This window comes from Simochromis diagramma, unplaced genomic scaffold (assembly GCF_900408965.1).
Source record: "Simochromis diagramma unplaced genomic scaffold, fSimDia1.1 OVJJ01000663.1, whole genome shotgun sequence".
Taxonomy (NCBI): domain Eukaryota; kingdom Metazoa; phylum Chordata; class Actinopteri; order Cichliformes; family Cichlidae; genus Simochromis; species Simochromis diagramma.
The window spans coordinates 2,136,207-2,161,577 of record NW_024387049.1 but is presented as its reverse complement, the minus strand read 5'-3'; the positions used below and the strand labels follow the sequence as shown (position 1 = coordinate 2,161,577).

General features: G+C 41.4%; 1 protein-coding gene across 1 annotated transcript; it reads right to left on the bottom strand.

Moving 5' to 3' along the window:
* Nucleotides 1-1,290: 1,290 nt before the first annotated feature.
* Nucleotides 1,291-24,137, bottom strand: col6a1 (collagen, type VI, alpha 1). The gene is made up of 35 exons (XM_040044949.1): nt 23,865-24,137; nt 23,159-23,288; nt 22,504-22,704; nt 22,251-22,410; nt 20,911-21,024; nt 20,770-20,790; nt 19,918-19,938; nt 19,786-19,830; nt 19,627-19,680; nt 19,480-19,524; nt 19,146-19,172; nt 19,020-19,046; nt 18,851-18,895; nt 18,708-18,761; nt 18,111-18,173; nt 17,967-18,029; nt 17,825-17,878; nt 17,698-17,733; nt 17,553-17,615; nt 17,209-17,271; nt 16,090-16,152; nt 15,161-15,223; nt 15,004-15,054; nt 14,881-14,916; nt 14,607-14,669; nt 11,468-11,533; nt 10,490-10,525; nt 10,096-10,132; nt 6,823-6,831; nt 6,596-6,729; nt 6,103-6,200; nt 5,131-5,317; nt 4,868-5,039; nt 4,584-4,613; nt 1,291-3,249 (listed from the first exon to the last, which is right to left on the bottom strand). Exons 1-35 carry the CDS (start codon nt 23,950-23,952, stop codon nt 2,645-2,647), a joined length of 3,024 nt encoding a protein of 1,007 aa, XP_039900883.1. The 5' UTR covers nt 23,953-24,137; the 3' UTR covers nt 1,291-2,644.
* Between the last annotated feature and the right edge of the window lie 1,234 nt (nt 24,138-25,371).

The window sequence follows — 25,371 nt, the reverse complement described above, 5'->3', positions numbered from 1 at the left end:
TGTTTTTATAAAAAAAAAAAGAAAAAAAAAAAGAAAGCTCTAAGCCTAATCTTAAAAGTAGTGAGAGTTAGGGTTAGTCTTCTGGATCCAAATGGGGAATTGGTTCCACAGGCCCGAAAGCTGCAGGCTCTGCCACTCATTCTACTTTTAAATATGGCCTGTAACTGGTAATGGTATAGCGCTTTACTAGTCCATAAGGACCCCAAAGCGCTTTACACAGTCAGTCATCCACCCATTCATGCACACATTCACACACTGGCGATGGCAAGCTACATTGTAGCCACAGCCACCCTGGGGCGCACTGACAGAGGCGAGGCTGCCGGACACTGGCGCCACCGGCCACGATCACCCTCCATAGTAAATACCATAGTAACCACAAGTAAGCCAGCAGTCTGAGAACAAAGTGCTCAGTTAGGATAATAAGGCACTATGGCATCTTTAAGTTATGATGGGGCCTGATTATTCAAGACCTTGTATATGAGAATGATTTTAAATTTGATTCCCTGATTTAGCAGGGAGCAAATGGTGAGAATCTAATATGGGAGAAATATGCATTTTGGATCAACAGAAGACTTTCCAGGGAACTTTGAAAACAGCCTGACAGTAATGAATCACAGTATTCCTGCCTATGAGTAACAAATAATGTGTATGTGTTAGTCCCCGTAGGGAAATTACTCCTCTGCATTTAACCAATTCACCCAGTGAAGCAGTGGGCAGCCACCAATGCAGCGCCTGGGGAGCAGTGTGTAGGGACGGTACCTTGCTCAGGGGTACCTCAGGGTAGCCGTTCAGTGGAGTCAAAACCCCCGACCTTCTGATCATGGGGAAACCACTCTACCTACCTGCCCCAAATGGACTAGCTTTTCAAAAATGACTCCAAAATTCCTCACACTGTTAGCAGACATCAGGGTAATGCCATCCAGAGTAGAAACCTGGTTAGAAACCACACTTTCTAAGATTTTTAGGGCTCAGGTACAATAACCTCAATTTGTTGGAGTCTAGGTGAAGAGAAATTCAGTCAGGAAATTCGGTCATTTGTGTACTGAAGACTTGTCTGTAGTTTAACTAATTGCTGGCTTCACAGATAAATATGATTGAGTATCATCTGCATAGCAATGTAAATGTATGCATTGTTTTATAACACTACCTGAGAAATGTAAAAATTCTTTTTTCTCCTCAGTGTTTTAATCTGAACCAAAGAATTGTCAGTAGAGGTACATGAACATGTGTGAATGGATCTTTGTAAACTAGCTTTGCGAGTGTGTGTGTACAGGACAAAAACAATCACACTTAGGTGCAGCAACCTTTATTGAAGGAGCTCTTATGAAACTACTGCGGCTGTGCATCCCAACGGTAAAAATATCTTCTTTAACAAAAAGGGTAGAGGCTGATACACTGAAACTAGTAGCACCACAGATAACAACAACAGCTCAGTGACGCTGAGCCAATGAAGATAACAACAACTTTGAACTTCCACTTAAGGTGATCTAAAAAGCTGTGTGTATTTTTCTGTGTGTGGGTAGGTGTGAGAAGTGCCATGTTTATTTTCAAGGTTTCCACCATGGCAGATTCCAAGGTCACTGAACCAATGTATGCGTGTAAGCGTATGTGTGTGTGAAACTGAGGCTTTTCTGCTCCACAGACAATAAAGAACAGTTTTTTATCATTACTCTATTATTTGAACCAGCGACCATAGCACAGCTGTTTATGGACCAACGCCCCGAGGCTCTGTGTAAAACACACATTCACATGTAAATGATGTCCACACACTGAGAGGGTTCACACATACTCACAGACAGAACCACACAGGTAAGGTCCAGCTGTGGAGTTCTGGTGAAGCAGGCTTTCTACATAAGCCTATCTGATGTCACATCCTGTTTTGGTGATTTAATATAACTTTGACATAATGAACAGTGTGAGTTTTCTCCAATTGTGGACTAAGTTAACACTTAAAGATCATGGAGGTGGAGTTTAAAATAAATCAGTTCACAGCTGTGATTGGTCACTTCATTTTGCGTTACTGTCACACAACAGATCTGACACTACTTGAAAGAGTGGCTAGAGTTGTAATGAAAATAAGAAAAAAGAATCCACATTAGACTCTAAACACAATCCTTGAAAGGGCAGGAGGTCCGGTCCTGGAGAGGCAAGTAAGTGCTGTTTCAAAGAGCCTTGTTTAAAGCTGAAGTCAGAGCTGACAGTGATACAGGGATACCTGAGTAGAAATCAGCCTAATGCAGATGAAAGCTAGAAATAGACACGTGCTAATACTGATGGCTCTCCAGGACCGGAGTTATCCATTTATTTGGCACTTTTTTACCCTGAACTTTACCTCCAAGGCAGAAATTTCTAAAAGTGGGAGGTTTAGGTCAAATACCTTCGTTTGGTTATGATCTCAACGAAGGCACCGGGGTTTGTACACAGCCTAACATGGTCTGCCTTGGAGGATCAAGTTGGGGTAAAAAAAAAAAGGTTTCTGGGTAATTTTTTGAAGAAATTTACATTTTTTCTGCCACACAATCATTAGTCGTTTTGCGACTTTCTTTTCTTTTTTAAACACAGTGTACTGTAAATGAGTGAGACTGAATATTCATTGGACTAAAAATGTAAAGCGTATTAGTCCTGTTGTATGGTGTATCCCCATTCAGGGCATGGACACCCTGCGGGAGACGGTTTGGTAAAAGACCCCACGGAGCAGAGATGGGTAGTCTGGGAGACGGAACAGATGGCGCTGAGCGTATGTGATGTCGGCCAGCCGTCCTCTGCTCACCAGAGTGCGCAGGTTAGCCTCGCTGACCTGGGTGCCAGCTGAGATGACATAGAGCTCAATACCAGCATCCGCCACCTCGCGAACACGCTTCTCCAGGACAGGCTGGGTGATGCCCTGAGACCTGCCGTCAGAGAAGAGCACCAGCTTCTTACTGCCTGCTGATCCATCCCCGCGGGAGGCTAAAGTCCTGATTGCAAACTCCAAGGCCTGGGTCACGCTGGTGCCATCGTTTTGGAAGGTAGCTGCTTTGATTTCCTCAGACAACACCATCAGCTTGTTATTCAGCGGCGCGTCCAAGCGAGCATTCCGACTATACTGGCCCACACCCACTCTAATCTGGACACCAGTCGACCTGTTTGCGTTCAGGAAGCGATCAGCCAAGTGTTGGGCAAAGGTTTTGCTTATTTCAAAGTTCTTCTGGCCTACGCTGGCCGAGCTGTCCATCATCACCAAAATATCAGTACTTTGAGAAAAATTGACTGCAATATAAGCAGAAATAATACACACAACACATCTGGTCAGAGATTTCCAACACAGGAGAGAGAAACACAGCATTTATTTATGATGTCTTTAACATCCAGATTCTAATTTATTGTTGGTTTGGGTTTTTTTCGACTTTCGTTCACTGAATAACGTGACTGTGTTGAGATGTATTTTTTTTCAAACAATCCTTAAAATAATATAGAAAAGGTGAGGCAGAGGCAGAAGTAACTAAAATTAAATTTTAGCCTAAAGCTTAGAGATGGAAACAGAAAAAGGGAATTCGTTCAGAGTTACCTCTAGCCACTAAGCACAAAACATAGAGGTAGGAGGGCTGACTCTGATCTGAATGTCAGAGCTCATATGGGGTCTGTCACTGAGTCTCCTTCCTTCTGCTTTAAACTGTTCGACCTTTTCTAAGTCTGAGTAACACAAAGAAACTGATAACATGCTTTTATGCCAACAAAGCTGGATAATTGTAATGCCCTGCTAGCTGGTCGACTTAAAATGTGTTACATCAGCAGAAGTTAGATCATTTATTTGGAGATAAGAGAAAGATTATATTGATTCTGAAGTCTATACTGGCTGCCTGTCAGTAGTGAATTCAAAATCATTTTACTTGTTTTTAAAGCACCTCGTGGCCTTATTCCAGTATCTATGTCTCACGTGCTGATGGCATATAAAGTATTTCAGGTCTTTTTCTTGTTCCAGTGTGGAGGAAGAAAATGTTTAGAGGCAGCCATGAGGTTTTACCCACATCGCTAAAACAGCAGGAGGACCCAAGAGCAGCAGAAGGTTTTTGAAATCTCTAAAAAGAAATTTAAATTCAATCTTTTATGCTGAAAAGATTGGATTTGGGGTTTTCTTACATGTCCTACTGATGTCGCATATTTTTATTTGATTTTTTAAAATAACTTTCTATGTTTTTAACTATATCTTTAACTTTGTATTTTTGTTGCTATTTTATTTGTGATTATTTTTATTTATTTTTTTTACATTTTTAATGTAATATTTTAATATCTATTTTTAAATTGATTTAAGCTTTATTTGACTTACTCTTATCATACCTATAGGCCATTTCAAATTTAGATTTATTTCTTGTCTGCTGCATATTAATTTATTATATAATTTATTTGTTCCTCCTTATTATGTCTTTTTGACAGTTGTGAAGCACTTTGACCTGCACTAACCTGCATGAAAGGTGCTATAGAAAAATAGCTTTGAACAACTGATTTCTTAATGAGGGATGTAAGACATTGTCAAACCCAGTAAAATAGTACAAACATAATACAACCCAGTGTAACTGTGTATTGGAAAATAATATCAGACTTACTGGGACATCTGTAGTCTGGGCATTTCTTCTCTGTAACAGAAAGCACAAGATAAGTCAGTTTATTTCCAAATTACTGTTTCCAGCTGGTTAAATAACTGCAAGATCAGATACTGGCGTGTTGTTTTGTTACTACAAAGAAGTCTTTAATGTTTCTCTGTTACCGCAACTGACACAGACGCCTGGATATCGCTGTATATCGTGAATACGGTGTTGCTAAAACAACACTAATAACTAGATAAGGAGTGCATTCATAGGTTATTTAAATATGTGGAGCTGTGCTGTACCTTTACAGATTTTGTCTGTAAGGTTCTGCAGGAAATTGTCGTCGAGAAGTTCAGCAAAGTTATCCAGCACGAAGGAAAAGCCTGGTTTGGAGTCACTCCTACACGCCACGTTGTAGAGCTGCTCTTGGTTGGGCTCACGGCCTGAGTAGTCCTTTACTCCTAAACCACCAACCTAGAGATGAAGCAGGGACCTTTTAGGTTTGCCTGTACAGGGATGTGATTCAACCTTCTACAGTGTGTGTTTCAAAGTGTGTCACACTTGCCAAGAGGCCTTTACCACAGAGTATGCTGAGGGATTTGTTGTCTCTGACGATATCAGAGCGTCCATCAGTGAGAACGAGAACGACTTTGTTCTCATTCCTCATGAAACTGATTGTGTTCCTCAAAGCAAAATCAAGGGCCTCGCCTGTGTACGTGGCCTCAGCTAGCCACTTCATGTCTCTCACTGCCCTACACACACACACACACACACACACACACACACACACACACACACACACACACACACACAAAGAAAACGTGCTTAGCATTGAAACATAAGGCAAAATATACAACATGCTGTATTCAAAGGTTCTTTCATTTTATACATTTAAACAGTCATTTCTGTTTCCAGATAAGTAATTACCACTTAGAGTGTATTTAACTTAATAGCGACAGATCTATTTCTGATCAGATCTATAGTGCTGTTTTTTTAGGATAGAAAAGTCCCTCATTGTCCATTATTGCCATTGTTTGTATTGAGAGCATCATAAAGGCATACAGGGGACGTTACTTTGGACCTCTGACCTGCTCGTCAAACTTTCTAATATTATCTTTAAAAACGCTTTAAAAACTACTTAAATATCCACTGCTTTTGTTTATATTGGCAGAATTTAGGGAATAATCCTGGTATATGGGGATTTGAAATATACTATTATAGTTTGCATCTATTTCTTTCAAGTTGACCCCAAAATGTCTTATAACTTTAAAGAAAATATTATCAAGAGAAAGAGAATGAGCGGCCTTATTAGTTAGAAATCTAAGTTATACAGGAAACTCTCCATGTTCATGTCCGGTTATTGAAAAATCAATGCCTATTATCTATTACCTGCTCCTGCACAATGTTTGTGTTATCAGCGTAAACATCTGCAATGCTACCCTTCTCTCATTTTTTACTGCACTGCAAAATTCTTAAAGTACATTTATAAAGAACAAAGAAAGCCAGAGACTCCTGCCGCACGCATGTGTGAACTCACTGTTTGAATTCGGTGAGGCTTGAGGCTAGTCTGATAGCTTCTTGGGCTCTTGATCCACTGTACTGGACAACACTCACTGTGGACTTGTCGACAGCAAACTGGAAAGAAAAAAACCCAAAGCACTGCATGGTGACTGTGTGTTTTGGTCTGTGTGTGTTTTCCTCTGTCAACATTTCTGTGTCCCACCCATCCTGACTAATTGCAACCAAACTGGGAGAGGAGAGTCACTGGAGAGACATAAAAGCATGTTCCAAACCCAAGAGAATATCTTTCATTCACACTTTTCTATTTTGAGGTTTGCTCTCGAGGCTAGCATTTTGTAACATCTCTGAAAAATAGCTTTAGCACCATTCTTGGAATGATTCTAAATAAACAACAAATCCCACAAAGGTCAAGCATGTGGCTGACAGATGGTGGTAGAGATTAGGAAAAAGGTGAAGAATATGAAATGCAATGCTGTCAAAACAGAGGATAAATTAAAGGAGGATGTTACCTTTACTTGCTGGTCTTTTATCAGTCTGTCAATGACTGTGATGATAAAGTCTTTGGCAAGAGCAAAGTTTGTAGAACCGATACTCTCTGAGCTGTCCACGATGAACGCCAGGTCCAGTGGTGCACACTTACACTCTGGAGACACACACATGAATAATTTCATAAAGGCTAATCGTCAAAGTAGCTACAGACAGTGGAGAACAATATAGGCAATGACTCCAAACTCACCACAACAAGCTGGGGGTGATTAGAAGAGCATGGGAAAAAAAACACAAATCAAAGTTAATGAAATGCAGAAATAAATGTAGCATGATACAACCTGCTTCGGTTTTCATTAGGGTTAGCCTAGCACTGAGCTAAAGAAGGCCAACTGTTTAAAGTGGCCCTATTATATCAATTTCCTGCACCATATTTGTATTTTAAGACTGTGTAAGATCAGCTTTGCTTTGGTTCAGTTTTAGCTGTTCTTTTCTTAAACTAAAAACTTGAAGCTCTCAAAATGCAATAAATGCCATCTTCTATTAAAGCACTAGCTTAAAATACCTGAAATACTCTGTGAAAAAAAGTGAAACAATCCTCAATGTTTACTCCATATTATGACCTAATGAAAGCTGCTGTTACTTTTTCTCTGGGATGATGATCTAAACTCAAACGCTATCATTACAAGTTTCTGTGCCACACTGCTCTGCATCTGGCTTTCATTTCCAGTTGAAAGGAAACAAAGGAAGTGATATTAGCCTTAACATCTTTCCTGTTGTGAAGAAACGAGAAATGAGCAGGAAAATGCTTGTGGCACCTTCCCAAAGGACTGTGGCTGTGTTTTGAGCACTTCTCTTATGATACTTTTGCTGCATTGATGGGATGAATATACCAAATGGCGCAGCTGGTTATGAACAATGAATAAATCAAAAGGAATCAATGGTTTTGGACTTCAAGTCAACAATGGTAAATATAAAATCCTCTCATGCTAGGCACAAAACCATCCAATACATCCAACACTTACAACCTCCGAAAGCAAACGTTTGGTCATGACCCTGTTCAAATAGGAAGATGACAACCTGCCAGTTCAATCAGCTCAGCAGTCCATAAGTGACCAGCAACCTCCAACTAAGACCAGTATGTCAGATGTCTGTCCATCATCCAGGTCATGGCAGCCTTAAGAGCTTGTCTTAACTTCTTTAGCTTGTCAAAACGTTTCACCTCTCATCATTCAACAGCACAACCCTCAGGTGTACACTTGTACTTAAAGGACAATGACAATGTTCATATTTTGGACCGAGTAGACAGATGGTTTGTAAAACCAGTAAAGGAGGCCACCTATGTCCATTGCTACATTGTAGCCACTGTCTTGAGATCCCTTCACTGTTGCTTCAACCCCCACTCACCTCACCTCAAGTGACATCAATAGGTCACATGACAGAGGAGGGCAGGGTCTCACAGTAGTTTCAGTCTTAAACACCGCTGATGGTATTAACCAATAGTCAGTAGCAGGTCAAGTAGCAGAACAACAGCTCTCAGGATCATTTCCAAAGGAGACAACACTCAGTAGACATTAAATACCTGAGACTCTCCACCTTTCGTTTTTAGCGATGAAGAAGCGTCTCTAAGTTCAGTTGTGGTCTTTTTTTCAAGCTCTTAAGAATATTTCAGATGCAGACCTATGATGGCCAGCAGATGTGCATAAACAGATGTTTGTGGACCATGTCTAACTGTTTAAACACAAAGTTTATTTGGATTTTTTTTAAAAAAGGAATGATGGTAGAGGACTATATTACATCAGTAGATGCTTATTTTGTTAAACACTGTTAGTGGAGCAACATCCATTCATTCATTTTCCAACACTTTTCAGGGTCTGGGACACAGGGTCAGCAGTCTAAGCAGAGATTTGGACTGCCTCATCTTTGCAGTAGCCTAAGCAATGATGCGGTGGCAGCACTCTGCACCACTCCTGATGCTACACCAATCCATCTGTCCATTTCCCTGAGATACCTGAGCAGCAACTCCTTTGTGACCTGGAATGAGCACTCTACTCTTTTCCAGCTGAGAACCATGGCCTCAGGCTTGGAAATGCTAATTCTCATTCCTGCTGTTTCACACTGGGCTGTAAACTGCAAAAGCAGAGGAGATCCCGAGGCCACAAAACCAGAAACCCTTCTCTGCATGACAATAACTAAAAATTACCTATCCATAAAATTTATAACTAAAATCTGTGTGCAACCCTGCTGGTTCTTACCTTTGGCATTGCAAACCAAGCTGTTACTAAGGTTGTATAGGCACAGAATGGCCCATGACAGCAGGGCAGACACTTCATACTACTAAAGCAATCCCAGAGGACACACTGAGGGATATCTTATTGTTTTATTGTCTATAAAATACATGCAGTATCCTTGAGAAGAAAAGGAGTTGGTCATATGTTCAACAACCAGGATGAAAATCAAATTGTTCCTCGTGGATCTGAGGGTCGACCAATGGACAGACTCTCCCAAAAGCACCCTAACAAAGAACATCCCAGAGAGCTGAGGTTTGCTGATTCTGCTAAAGTTGGACCACAACCTTGTTTTCCCTTCTTAAAAAGAAGAAACATCACCCCAGTTTGATAAACCAGAGGCACTATTGTTGAGTTCCATGCAGCTTTGCGTTGGTGTATCAACCTAGACAGCCCTCCAGTCGAGAAAGTTGCCCAGTCTACATGACACTGAACCCCACTGAAGTCTAGGTTCCTCAATTTTCTTTTTCACAGTTTTTCACAAACCTACTTTTTCACAGTAGGTTTCTAAATTCCCCTCTGTAAAACATCACCTTATCATGGTGGAGGGGATTAGATCCTATACTGGGATGGGTCTCTCAAGGCAAATTAGTGCTGGATATGGATGTCCAGTTTGACCGATACCCAGTATGGTTTCCTCCTCAGTTACAGTACAATCAGGTTCAAATTGAAAAGGATAAACAGAATAACTCCCTGTTTATCTTAATGTAAAGTCCAAGACTGTTCCAACTGTTCAACATCACTACCCAGACTGCACTAAGACTTTTTAAAAATCAGATTTAAATGGATGACGTTCGTTTTTAATCGAAGAGGCTATACATGTGTTTTTAGTTAGACTTTAAGCCATCCTTTTTTCTGACTGGGTGATCCTGACAACCAGAAGCTTCAAACAGCAGGTCTTCTGTTCTCTTAGTCAGAGCTGTTTGCCTGAGATGACCACATTAGGGAGATCCCCAGTTTATGACATCATACAAACCAAGACTGAAACTGACAATCTGAGGTCTTAACTTTTGGCTCACAGGGATTACTTGTACATATGCTGACCTCATTATCTGAAACATCTGCAATGTTTAACATTCGCACTCACCACTGTAACTGTAATGTATATATATATATATATATGTATATGTATATATATATACATACATATGAATGACAGAGAAAACTTTAACATAAAGAATTTAAATTCTGTGAGTGGGTGTTCAAGAATGCAAACCGTTAAGTCTTGAACTTACAGCAGAGCTTCATAATGATATCCAGAATTTCACAATCCTGAAGAGAGAGGCAGAGGATACATTACAATATGGCCGCAGACCTACATCACATTACATAATATACAAACACGACACACAGCCAGCTCCCTGACTGCTTTTGAGCCGCTCCAAAGGAGAAGAAAATAAAAACATGACTACGTGATATTTTACTTAGAAGTCAGTGAGCGGCTATGGGGTTTTGTGTTCAGGAAATTGGTTGTGTGGCTTTGGACTGAACATACAGTATCAGTTGCAGATGCAAAACTTGCACAGCCTCAAGGGGGAATTAAGTGTGTTAGCACTCTGGTGCTACGGCTAAATTGAGGGCGAAGGCTCACATTAATTGGATTGATTCAATTTTTATCTTGATACTCACATCGGCTCCTGGTGGTCCGGGAGGCCCTGGTGGTCCCTGAAAAGGAGATAGGGAGACTTGAGTGATTCATCCTCCTGAAAAATGTCTATGTTTTTTTTGTTTTGTTTTTTCTTTTAAAAATCTGTCCAAAGGTCTATCTGGTCTGGCTTCAAGAAGACAGAGGAAAGTTTTTGTGTTTTAGTTGGAATTAAAAAAATATGGGGGGCTTCTTTGAAAAAGACGTTACTCCTCTGACTGTACGCAAGGTTCTCACCATGACTGAACCCACAATCTGCGCCCACACATTTCATGCTCGCCACTGTCGTTCTGCAAACATCTGAAACGTCCAAAAGTTCACTGCCACAGAATTTTGGGAGTCGTTTTTTTTTTCTCTCGACTGTAGGAAAACCATCTGTTATGTTTTAGCCGACATTAAGCTCTGTTTAAGAGCACTCGTTTCTGCGTAAAAGACACCAGACTAGCACACAAACATTAGAGAATGAGAAAGACAGGAAAAGAGAGCGAGGGAGAGAGACAGCCGTTAATTGTAGAGGAGAAGAACAGCACTCGGAGCACATGACGCAAACTTTTCAGTGGTTCCTCTCAGAGAGCGTGCGATCATTTAGATTAATGTCATATTTAGATTAAGCTTTGTTTATATTTTCACATGAAGCAACACCACAAAGTTTAAGGTTTAAGGAAACATAGGAATGATTTTTTTTCCATCTCTTAGCATGTGGTTTGGTGTTGTGGTGTCTGTCTGAAACATGGAAATGGACAGAGTTGACAGCTGGCTGTGCTCTTGTTAGCTCACTTTCTTAAAGGCCTGCTAAGTCTGTATTTCTTTCCTATTAAGAAGAATTAATGTTTTAATGAATTAACTAATCAAGTGCACAAATAACATTAACAGAAAAAATATCATGCCAGCATTGCCCATGAATCTATGTTTTACACATTCATTCACCACAAACATACGTGCACACTCAGTGTCATTCTTACCGGCCTGCCCTCGGGCCCTCTGTGACCTTTGGCCCCTTTTGGTCCTAGACGCCCCGGTTCGTTATTCTGTCAAAAAAGAGAAAATGAATGGAGATTAAAAGAAAGGGTCACACCTTTGGTTTGTTTTTCTCTTTTGAAATAAATGATTGTAAATCTTTTCAAATTACAGGATGAAAAGCTATTTAAAGAAACTAAGTTGATTTACACACTAATCACAATGAACGTGCAATGCTGTGTGGCAAAGCACTGCTAAACAATAACCACAGCTCATAGTTTTGTCCAAACTGGAAACAGCTGCAGTGGCACACACTTTTTAGATCCAGAGTCCAACTAAAACCTTCATACTGACTTACTGTATAAGTGATTACCTGACTGCAAAACAACCTGATTAGTGTGTGTGTTCATTTGTTTACTTTTTTATGACTCTGTGCTTGACTATGGAAATAAGTAATAAATGTAAAACTTCAGAAGAGTTTTGTCTCCGAGTGTGGTAGTTCATATCATAAAAGTGGAGGAGAAGGAGAAAGTGGAGCACCGTCATTTATTTTTGTGTATACAAAGACAATGCATTCCTGCCTGCTCCACACACAGTTTCAGAAATTGTAAGCACGAGTTTGTTGCCTGATCTTGGAGAAATCCACTGAAGTGCTGTGCCATGTCTCATCATGGCCAGCTACCTAACTATGCAGCGGGATAAAGGAGCCAAAGCCCCTGCAGCTGCTGCACCCTGACCCACAGCTGATTGCTGTGAGAGCTAAACAAATTGATTTAGGACAATGATCACATCGTTGAATTTGAATGTTCCCACAGATACTTTTACGCACTTAAAAATTTGAGAAGGACGGCAGGCAGCTGAAATGAATTTCACAATAATCCAAAACTGAAAGCAGATACCAAAATAAAAGAAGATTTAAAAAAAAAAATCTTTCAAACACACGAGAAGAGCAGAAACTGTTTTGAAGTGGGTGCTTGTGTGCTTTAAAGGGCTCATTTTGGATAAAAGTGTATTTACTCTCTTTTTTTTAAACGACTGCATAAACAATGTGAATGAAAATATTACAGATCATTAATGGAGAAATGGCTGTCCTAGAAACCTTCTGATTGGGAGTGACATGTAAGGCAGGAAGCAGTGTAAGCAAAAGGGACTAGCTCACAGTGTAAAGTCACAACCAGCAGATCTGCACTCCTGCAACACAACCATCTACCTACAGTGGACAGATACAGCAGAGACACGAGGGCTGTTGGGGAGACGGTAATGCCAACCATCTGGCTTTTTCACACACATGCCAACAGATGTGAGCCTTTAATAGGAACACACACATGTGCACACACACACACACACACACACACACACATATATATATCTCAACATACATGAGCAGTAATTGGAGTCACATGCATTGTGTGCACAACTTCAAATGCTAGGATGTAATGAACATGAACTACATCATCCATAGTTACACAAACAGCCAGACAAATCATAGGCTTGATTTTATGGCGTTATATTTAGCGATCACATCCAGATGCAACTGTTTGTCATACCTTTTGCAGGATATGATCTTAAAAGTATGTTAGCCACAACTTTAAATAGGTGGGAAAGCCACCTGCCGTTCACAGCCTTCCACCATCCAACAAAAAGCTTTTTTGTGAACAGCTGAGAATGTGGAAACAAGAAAGTCACTGTCTAGGGAGAAAGACATAAGAAGAAAACAGAAATGCATGCATGCCTCTGAGAATGAGTGGAACATAATAACTTCTTTCTGTTCACTGAGATATACAAAAAATGGCATCTAATTATGTTAACTATGGTTTTTTTAGTCTACGATTTTGTCATGGACCGATACAGGGTGCGGTGTAGAAATTAAACCATTGTTAAATGGTACGTCATTTTGGTAACTAACTGGACTTGTTTTCCAAACCTAGATAAGAGAACAGTCACCACTGGACCACTGTCCAAATACAAGGCTGCAGGCAACAACAGGCTAGCTTAGCACCAATTCTGCTAAACTAATTCCTGTGTGTTCGAAGTGGTTTACAATGACAGCATGCACCCACTAGCACTTCTAAAAGCTCATATATATATATATATATATATATCTTTTGTGCAGAATGCTGATTTATGTACCAGGTCAGCCCTTTTGGCATACCTCAAACAAGTATCATTGGGTTGAGTTAAGCTATAGTCTTCATGCTTTATGCTAAGCTAACCAGATAATTTGGGTTGCCTCATGTATTCATTTAACAGAATATGCCCATTACTCTGCTGTCAGAGTGAATGTATCATGTACATTACTGAAACATTACTACAGTACCAAGCAAATTTTAGTAAAATATTGGGTGACTGGGTGAATTGTACGGCATCTTATCCTGCTCTGGCTGCAGTAACAGAAAGCTTTGATGAGTGGTAAACTGATCTGGCACTGTAAATCCACAGCTCACAGAGTGTGACTGTTCTGCAGAAAAAGGTCAGGGTGCACCGATGTATGGATAGAAACTTTTAAGCCATGAAACTCGAACCCTGGAAGTGAAATTATTTAAATGTAAACACGGCCAAGTTGAACCAGGAGTTACAGAGGACGGGAATAATCTCTCTCTCTCTCTCTCTCTCTCTCTCTCTCTCTCTCTCTCTCACACACACACACACACACACACACACACACACACACACACACACACACACACACACACACACACACACACACACAATCCAGAAAAAAAGTAATGCAGTCCCCTCATCGTCTCTGCTCACTTCCTGGTAGCCTTGACAACGACATATACACAGCTGCATCAGCTCAAAGCCATCATCCCCAATGTGTTCAAAAGTACTTAAAGCATTTCCAGCTGCTGAACAGGAGGAAAGTGTGGGAGAAAGACAAAAAAACAAGAGCAGCAAAATACTTCTAGACTACAGAAGAAAAAAAAAAATGAAAAGCAGAAAAGACAAAAAGTCACTTTGTAGTATGAGACGTGTTAAAAGACGGCAAATGAATAAGGAGATGTGAAAATATATCTAAAATAGTAGCCGTGTGACTCATATCCTGTCAGCTCTCTGCGCCAAGAAAGGAATGGAGGAAAGATAAAATGAGATCAAGAGCGAGTAGCAACTCAAAAAGGGAAAAGAAGTCAGAGTTGGACTTACATCGGGGCCTGGATCTCCGGGCTCGCCATCATCTCCTTTGGGTCCAGGCGTCCCCCTGCCACCCTGATAAATGCACAGCAGATATAAACAGTTACAGGGGAGCACTGGCAAAGACAGATGATTAAATGATAATGATGATAAAAGGGCTAACAAAGCCCATTAATTTTAGCTCAGTTAATCGCTGCCTCTAACAAACGTGCATCCCAACATCTGATCTCAAATTAAAAAAAGAGTGCCCTGATTGTCTATGTAAAAAAAAAGAAGAAGAACCTACCGGCTCACCCGGGTCTCCACGGGGCCCAGGATAACCCTAAAAAATAAAACCACATAAGCATCAAAAATATACATAGTTACAGCGAGAAAGCTGCTCCACACTTGAGATGCCCTAACTACCTACCTGGAAACCATGACAACCTTCTGTGCCATTTCCTGCAGCACCATCTGCTCCCTGAAAAGAAGAAAGAGAGACACTTACAGATCCATCTGCACACACACACGACCGGACCGGAGTTATGATTGATAGCACACATCTGTCTCCCCCCTTTCTCACTCACCCTCTCTCCCATAGGGCCTCTGTCTCCTGGAGCTCCTTTGATTCCTCTCGGCCCTCTGGGTCCCTGAGAGAAGAAAGGAATGATGAGATTAGAAACACATGAAATGCAACATGAAAACATTTGGATATTGCTGACAGATACTGAGTGTGTGTGTGTGTGTGTGTGTGTCTTTGAGTTAATGTGTGGACCAAGACTGTGAACCAGTTCTATTTCTTGAAATTTCCACCTGAAAAACACCTAAAAAAAACCTCTCCCTGATCACATCAGTGGGATCAGACGGAAGTTCAAATTCTAAATCAGAAAGTAAATGGCAGCCTCTCGTGATGATTCAGTAAATAATCATGTGATTCAGTGAGCTCTAAAACCAAATTTGATTCGTCAGAAAAGAAACACAAACAAAAGTGCAGCATCTGTTTTACTGACAGTAATACTGAGCACTGATCCGTTTTAATAACAGACACGTCACAGTCCCATATAAAGGCTTAACAGTAACTATTAGTATCTGCAATCTGTCAGAGATTCTGGCAAGCTGACTGCCTAGATTGTGTGATAACGAGCATCAAACCACCAACAGACATGACAAATGAAAACAAAGCTGACTCACAAAATTTTTATGGATTTAAAGCTACATCAGCGGGTTTGTAGCACTTTAGCCTTTGCTATCTGAAAACACAGAGTCAAATCTTTACTATTACTTTGTAAATGACATGAAAGTATGAGACAGTCCCTGTTTGCTTCTAACGTTTGTCAACTTTAAACAAAAAGGCAGACCAAAAAAGTCTCTCATGTAAAATTACAGTTTTAACTTTGGCAGATAAAGGGCAGTTCATTTAGGAGCGTCTCGCTCATGGAGGAACAACAAACTCCCAGAGTCTTCAAACACTCCTGCACTTTCATTATAACCTGTACATTTGTTTTGTTGGACTCACTTCTGATCCGGCTTGGCCTTCATCTCCTCTGTACCCGGGAGGCCCGGGCTTGCCAGCTTCACCCTGGAAAACAACAACATTAATGACAAACTTTTTAAACACTTTTACTGTACATAACAAAAAGGGGGATTTAAAAAAAATAAAGTTTTAACTATCTAACTATTTAACAACTACACTTCCCATGAGTCTTTGCCTGAGGAAAAGTTTCACAATTTACTCAACTCTTCCCATCGCTGTGTCTATGTGAGCAGATAATCGCCCGGAGAGCAGTGAAAAAAGAAATTATGTTCTCTGCATTGTAACATTATTCAGTAGGATGTTGTGAAACAATTAAAAGTCACTGCTAAGATCTGGTAACATCTGGATCAATCTGAAATGCCGTATACGATATTTAGGTTTGGATTTAGGTTTTGACTTTCAAGCAATAATACAAAGACACCACAGCACTTCTTTATATTCTAGTTAACACACAAAAAATACTGTTAAACACTCCTGTAGAGTAATGCTATGCCGTTATTCCGGTTGTCCGTTATTCCATGTTTTCCATACTAATCATTTCCTTAGTGTTCACTGACAAGGAAAGTAGCACAGTCAGAAGCACAAAAGAGCCATTGAACGCTCTGACATCACGGAGGTTGCCGCGGCTGATGCTTGTAACGTACTATTATTATTACACTGCCTGGTGCCTTATTAAGAAAAACCATGGTGAGGCTTTGGCTTGAGAGGACGGAGAGAAGAACTGAGTCAGAGGGGAAAGAGTGACTGTTGATGTTCCCAGGAGGAGGAGTAAAACGGAGAATAAGAGGAGGGGAGTTGGGGTTAAAGCAGGGAGGAGTGGGCAGCACTGCGGGGACACAGCCAGGTCTTACTTCTGGAAAACCTGGCCAGTTTATCCCCACTTAACATGAAATATGCACAACTGCTCACATGTGCGCATGCAGCCACTAACATGTTCCTACGAAAGGAAAAAAAGGATAATTCCGGAGAAAGAGCGAGTGGTTTATAGTTGGGGCTGTGCCGTGCTACACCACGCAGCATTGTAAGCAGGGCCGCTCACTGCTCGTGCCTGTTTGAATGCCTGCATGGTTGCTCATATTTGAGTGAGTGTTTCTGTCTTACGGGGGCGCCGTTGGGGCCAGTTGTGCCCTCCCTCCCTTGTTCTCCGCGGGGTCCTGGATCCCCCTGGCAAGGAAAAGAACAAATGTATAAATTAGACTAAAGGCATTCAAGACAGTAACAAAAGACAAGGAACGCAGACAGAGCCAGGCTTTAAAAAACAGTCAGCTCAGTGGCAGTACATGAGGAATTACACAAAAACTGTTCTATTAAGGTCAGTGTGGTTACAGTGGACTCACTATACTGTACACGTGCCAAACTGAATTTCCCATGAATTTCTGAGGAGAAAATGCTGAACTGGGGAAGGCCCGTGAGGGACTGGGGTTAAACCTTTTATCAGCACTTACCGGTTCTCCTCTTGGGCCTCGGTTTCCACGGGAACCTTGCTCCCCCTTCTCTCCAGGTAGCCCCTACGAGAGATTTTTGAGACGGTAACGTGCATTTTGGTAGCTGTCACACACAAAAACACCATTTTAAAGTCAATATATTTACTTTCTCGCCCGCAGGTCCATCATTCCCTGGTAATCCCTGAAATGCAAACATAACAGAAACTTATAGAAGCTACAGTGAAAGTCATGAACTTCATTTTTTTTTGGTTTTATCCAGCTTTATCGCTTACATCTTCGCCGCGCTCTCCTTTGTCCCCGTCAGGACCACGAGGGCCTGGATCACCCTGTCACGACAAACATGGTTAATTCTGTATCAAAGTTCCTGCTTTGTCATCTCTCGTCGTTTCTGTGTTTCTCTGTACGCTGACTCACCTTTGGGCCCAATGGTCCATAGTTTCCAGGTCGTCCTGGTTCGCCGTCCCTCCCGGGATCTCCCTGGAATGAGCACACAGCACCTTAATACAGGGCGTTAAAGGCCACACAAAATTCCAGCACCCAGAACTCCTTCTCTCTTACTTTTTCTCCTTTAATTCCATAAGAGCCAGGGTCTCCCTTTGGTCCATGCTCTCCCTGCGAGCCCTGGAAACAGACAACACAGAGACAGTTTCAATGCATGATCAGAAGCAGCTGAGGTAACACTCCATCTTGGAGGCTGCCGTACTTGTAAGCTCATGTATATGTGTGTATGTTTACAGTACAGCTATATGGACTCATCCAAACAGTCTGACAGAAAAGAATGTAAACTAAGCCAAAGATTAAAGAGACCATGGTCTGGTCTGCTGGAGATACCAGGCAGAATTTGTGTTTGGACCAAATAAAAAGAAAGAGAGCGACATTCCTAGGCATGCACACAATAGCTAACGGCTAATCTGTAAACAAAGACGCTGAAAACAGCATTGGCTTATCTGAGGGTGTGTTAAAGTGTACAGGAGTGTAATTAAGACAAAACATAAACTCTGTTTGTCCCAATGTCGACACATCTGATTGCACATTTGCAACTTTTCTAATTAGTGTCATGGATCTCATGATTAGCTCCCATTTGCACTTGGCCATGAGTGTTAATGGTGCTCGATTAAAGGTCATAAAAGGTTCAATGTATATATTTAAACTCACGTCTTGTCCAGGAGAGCCTTTACAGCCAGCAAGTCCAGGGAAACCAGGTTCACCCTAAAGGGGAAAACACACAAAAACATCTAAAAAACGGATACATCTGAGAGGAGAAAGATGGACGCATCAGATGGCCGGACTTTACTCACCTTGCGTCCGTCGATTCCATCCTTTCCCCTTTGACCTTTGTCTCCCTGAGAAGATGGAACAGATGGAAAGAATAGAAAGAATTAAAGCGACAGGAAACCATAAGATTCCAGGGCAACCGCCAGTACAACGGCCTCTCTCTCTGAAGACAAGAAGTCAATATTAGCTCACCTTGTAGCCTTTGTGTCCTCTGTCACCCTGCAGAAAACACACAAACACAGAGTCAGTCACTCGAGAATATTAAAGCACAGAACTGAATCTTACTAAAATATATATTTTGGGGGTATCTGACAGTACCTTCCCTCCTCTTGGGCCACGGTCTCCCTAGAAACAGAAACACATACGTCATTATTATTACACAGCATGGGGGATGAGGCGAATGATAAGGTGGGAAAAATGACTGGAGGTCAGCGGTCATGACTAGACAAACATACACATACTCAGAGTTACCAGACCGCCTCCTCTTGAGAAGTCAAACTTAATTTACTTGGAGCAGGACTAATATCCTTCTAGTTTACTTAATAGTGCAGAACATTTAAAAAACAAATAAACACTTTGCTTCAAAATATCATGAAGGCTCCCTTAGATCCCAGCTCCAATCTATCAGCATGTTTTATTAAGTGCGCTGTACCTTCATTCCACTGTAACCGACAGGACCAGGGTCGCCAATCCTGCCCTGTAAGAAAGAAATGGGAAAAACAGACAGTTTTTTCAGCAGGTGCACCAAGTGTTGGATGCCACATACTTTTTATGCTTATTATTGGAGGAAGCCACCTACCACATCACCAACATCTCCCTTCTCTCCTGGCATCCCTGGTCTACCTATTTCTCCCTGTAGAGAGAAGGGGAGGATGGAGGTTAGTCAACAAGGTTTAAATGGGACGGTTGGAGATCTGTACATAACTACATCTCTCAACTTTCCCAACAGCTATCCCACCTTAGAGCCAGATTCTCCATCTGGTCCTTTGTCCCCTCCAGGAGCCTGTAGGCAAACAAAAGTTAGCTCCAAAAATATAGTCCAAAGAGAAATCATGCTTGTGACTTATAAAATAAAAAAGGTAGTACTTACAACGCAGTCAAACGAGCAACACTGGAAAAAAAGAACAAAAGATCTTAAAAAATGAAAAGTGTGTCTGTGTGTCTATGGCTGTACAGAATATTGGATACTTAGTTTTGCTCAAATCTAAGTAAGACATGCTGTTAGGTGGGTGCGATCACACTGGAAATACAAAAAAACTATGTTTTCTGGTGTCACCTGAACCTCTCACATACACAGCGGTAAAAACAAAACAAGCTATTATAGTTTTAATAGTAATCGCAGTAATCTCAATTAGCTTTTGGATGTGGTGACTGTAGCATCTAGTGTGTGTCCTCAGTGACCTCTCCTAGTTTCCTGTTTAGTGAAGTTGTTTAGTGAAGTTTACATCTCAGTGAAGATACTATAAGCATCCAAACATCCAAACTTTATTTGTTTGTTTTTTTATTGCACTAAACAGCTCCGTAGCAAGTAACTAAGTTCACTTGCCTCAAGGACCTTGAGGCAACTGTTGTAAATTGGTGCTGTGTAAATAAAACTGAATTGAATTGAAATATGCAGCACAAAAAAAAAAAAAAGAGTACAGCAGAGAACCCTGGTTTTTAAATACTTCATTTTGACTCAAAATGAATCAGCAGAGCTCATCAGATACAAATAAGATGTTAGGCTGTTTCTTTAAAAGCACAGTGCTTAATATTTACTCAGCCAAAAATATGTTTGAACAAACAAGAGCTGAACATTATTGGTGACATTTTTTTTTTTCCAGCCAGCCTTCTCAGCCCCAAACATGAGAAAACCCAGGCCGGCTTCTGCAGCAAAGCATGCAGCAATCAGTGAAGTTAACTTTATCTAAATAAAAATAAATAAATAAATAATTGGACATACCACATCCTTTGTTTCATTTGTCTGGAAAGAAGAGATAAACCAGGAGTTAGTTTGAAATCCAAATGTTTCAATGTTCAGAGACGAGAAGAGAAGAGAAGAGAAGAGAAGAGAAGAGAAGAGAAGAGAAGAGAAGAGACGTACGATCATGTTAATGATGGTTTCAATGGTTGCCATCTTGCTGGTTCTGAGGTCATCTGCAGCAGTGAAGTTCTGTCTGTAGTTGCGGTCTGTGGCAATGAGAGAAAGCCTGGCTTCCTGTAAATCAAACACAAACATCTTTATCTACAATCTGGCCACACTAGTATCCGAATGATTAAGATTAACATCTGCCAACATGTTCTTCCTGACATTAGCCGGTAGAGGAAAATTGTGAAATCCACCACGCAGAGATTCCTGGCATAACATGGTATTAAGATTAATGATACTTGTTTTTAACTGACTGTGAACAGAACACATTAAAAAAAAGCATTTTCAATACAGTGCATGCAGAGTTTAATCTGTATATCTGTTTAATCTAAAGAAGAAGAATCAAAGAAGAATCAAAAACATTTGGAAAGATAATAATTTGTTTTTCCAGAATTCTATTTTCTTCAATTCACTGTCTCTTAAACTGTTTCACTGTGCTGTGGGGTTTACACTTGAGTTATGCTGGATTTGTCTTTAAAGCAGACCTTTTATGCTCTTTTTTTTTTTTTTGCTCCACGTTTGCATGATTCACAGTCTAAACAAGCCTTGTTTATCTTTAATCGAGTCATCCTACAACCCATCAATTCAATGACCTGTCTGAAATTAAGCATCCCTCCCTCCTCCTTACTGCCTGTTTTCTTCTTATTGGCTGGTGCTCAGAAACAGAAACAGGTGGGAGGAGCTTCTGTGCTTACAACCTGATATAACCATATTAGAAGTTTCAGCTTTTACTGATATCCAGCAGAGCCTAGAGCTGCCTTAGCTAACACTCTGACCTCATTATCTGAACACTGAGAAAAAGTGGAAAAAGTGGAAAAAGTGGACTACGCTCTTTAGCTTCATATGGCATCAGAAAGCTGAGTTGACCAGATCATCCAAAGAAAAACATCTTCTTAGTATGACATTTCTGTCTTAATGCATTTGCAAACAGGATTTGGTTTATAATCATAAGACTTATCCCTTATATTTCACAATTTAAAAAAACTAGAACAGATGTCTTCATCAGAGATCAAATAACCGTTATCATGTACACATGGCTATGTAAGTATAGACCTATGAAAAAAAGACTGAAATGATTTAAATAGCAAACTCCGAAGTCAAAATTAACTTATAATAGCTAATTAGTGAAAATGAAAGGCCAAACCTTAACTCCCCCAAAATGTATTTGAGCAATGCACGGCTTCATTTGTGCAAAGTTTAAAAAATTATCTCTGTGTGTGTGTGTGTGTGTGTGTGTGTGTGTGTGTGTGTGTGTGTGTGTGTGTGTGTGTGTGTGTGTGTGTAGCGCGTTGTACCTCCTGGTCAGGTGAGATGGCGACAGCGAACACTTTGACCCCGTGTAGCTTGGCTTCATTAGCAGCCTCCTGCACACCTCCACATGGCTCTTTGTAACCAGTAATAGGATGTCCATCAGTCACCACCACCAAATACTTGTTCTCATGGTAATGGGAACCCCTGCAAGCAGGTACACACGTATGCAAACACATTCAGAAATGTTGTCAGCGTCTTTATTATTTCAGGATGAAACTATGCGCGTGCTGTTATTACCCAATGAGCAGCTCAGCAAGGCCCCTCTTGATGGCACAGTCGGTGTACGTGCCCTTGCCGATGTACGCGATGTTGTCGATGGCTGTCTTCAGGGCATTGCGTTCGGTATTCAAGTCACTCAGCTCCTTCACCAGTTTGACTTCGTCACTGTAGTGCAGCGCTCCTGAGTTCCATGTCAGGATGCGGTCACACTGGTGGCGCCTGGATAAGCAATGGTATTAAAATCAAACATGGTACAGACAGGCAGGGGTGGACCAGAACTATGCAGATTCAATCACAGTCATAGTCAGAGGGCTTTCTTTAAGTTTTTCTTTTTCATTCTGCTTCACACTTTCATCCCATTATATTTCATATAAAAGTAATTCTGTCAGAGTTCTGTCATTTGATTAAAAAAATCTAAGCCCAGGTGTTTAAAAGTTACTCTATGTTACATTTCCCCAACTACAGCCACTGTAAGTAGTGGGTGTGGTGGGTAGGCCAAAAGGACTCTGCACCTGTAGCCACGCCCACAGTGTATCCGAGTATGCTGTACAGTGCTCCTTACTGGTACCTGAACACTTCCTCCAGAACTGAAGGTAATTTGTGTGTGTGTGTGTGTGTGTGTGTGTGTGTGTGTGTGTGTGTGTGTGTGTGTGTGTGTGTGTGTGTTTCTTACATGTCTTTGAGTTGATCTATGAAGTCCTTGGCGAAATTTTTGATCTGGTCAATATAATAGGAATCCGGTGTCCTTCTGAGGGCAACACTCTCAGATGTATCCAGGACGAAGAACAGGTCAACAGGACACTCTGTTCACAAAGCAGATAATCAATGACTGTGATCAGCAAATATAATCCCACGATTTAAAAAAAAAAAATGAAGAAGAACGAAAAAATGATCCAACTAATGTGATTTCTAGCTGCTTAGATTTCTCTAAACGTGTTAACAATCAGCTTCAAGACTGGTGAAACCAGCAGAAGTCATTACTTCAGCACGAGAGGCCTACAGCTCATTATAATGAGCAACATTAGATCATCTCATTGGCTGATCATGTCATACAGGTAGGAAACCTCAGCAGACTATCTGCATCTATGGCTGTTTGCACAAACACCTGTCCTATGACTCCTGTCACCTCGGTGGGGGAGCCGGCCTGAGGTTCTCGGCTACGCTGACATCACATATCAGTCTGCTTTACAGCCAACACCTCAAATGACCATTAGGTATAACGATAGCGGACTAGGATTCTATCATCTTGGTTGTTAGTGCATCAAAATACAGCAAACAAACGACTTCATTGCATTCGACACAATAAACACACTTCAAGTGCAAAAGAATCGCACTAGAACATCTGCTTGGAAAGCAACAGATGTTTTCAGCAAACCTACCAGCAACTCTGCGCCGTTGGTCCTGCTGTAGTTGCGCTCCAGCCATGAAAACGCACAGCAGCGCGAGGAGACTTCTGAGAGTCTCCATGATTAAACTGTGAAAGAACAACTAAACCACGGCACCCAACCCCCGACAAAAAACAACTGCGGCCCCAAGCCCCACACCTCTAAACTGATTTGGTGAAGTTTTGGCGATCCAGAGGTCTGTCGGAGTTTCTCCGAGGCGAAACTCAAGAGCGCGCAGAGGAGGACCAGAGCGCACGGTGAGGGGAGAGGAGGGGGGAGCAGGAGGAGGAGGAGGAGAAGGAGGAGTTTGTAAAGCTTTCTCTAAGGAAGCTGATGAGAAGCAATGTACCAGAGCGCGCACGGACCAGCAGTTTATGCCAATTACCCAGATGTGCACGCTTCCTTAAAAGGGGCCAAACAATAAACTGGTGACTGTCAGCGAGACTTCAGCATTCACAGAGCTGATTCTTTTTATTTTGGCATAAAGAGAAAATGTGGAAACTGGACATTTAGTTTTTCAGTTTCACATCGTTTATAGAGAGCGCCCCTTTAATGTTATTTGGTCACTACGCGGCTGCCCCTAATCATACTGCCTACATGTCACCCACAAAAATCAAGAAACGCAAACCAGAATAGATGAAGCTGAAATCACTTCATGTTGCTTAATGAAAACCATGTGGCGCACATCTTGGAAGCATTTTGAGCTCTATTCCTGCAGAAATCTGCGGAAGATGGGGTGGGGGTTGGTGGGTGGAGCTTTAACACATCTGGTTCATTTTAAAAGTCCAGACCAACCTGAACATAAAAGCAAGACGAGAAGGGCGTGGGAGCGCGCTGCGGTGGGATGGTGTCTCTATTGACCCTTTGGAAGCAGCGCCATCTAGCGCTCGTTGAGGGCTGACCTTGGAAGCTACTTTGGAAAGAGGGGGCGTTCATTTGGCAAGGTGTTGATGGGAGGGGGGGGGGGGGGGGGAGGTGGATGCTGCACAGTTGCTGCCGACATGTGTGTGTGTGTGTGTGTGTGTGAAGGCATCGGAGGTCTGGCCTGGACTCAGATTTTCCACTGAGATCACCGAGTTAGGGAGAGAAGGAGAGCAAAGAAGGGAGAGGAGGAGGGACTAGGAAGAGAGAGGGGGGGCACATCTGGTTATGATCTGTATTTATTAGCAGGCTCTCATTGTAAATCTGTAGGATTTTTGGCAGATGTGGTGCTCAGCATGAAGCGTGATGCATGCATTTCACAATACGTGCCTTCATCAGGAATACATTATTCCATAGTAAAACTCAGAGGAATGCACAAACAGAGCTCTGCTTTAAGCTTTGTTTTTGTGAGTTACACAACCCCCTGGAATTTATGAATCTGACAAGTTGGACTGAAATCTGTTTCATTCACTAGAAGCAAAAGATTAAGCTATACATGTGAAGAAACAGGAGACGAGAGGCTCGGGGTGCTTCCAGAGAAGACCAATGTTCACAGGAAATCAGTAGGATTTCTTAGTAA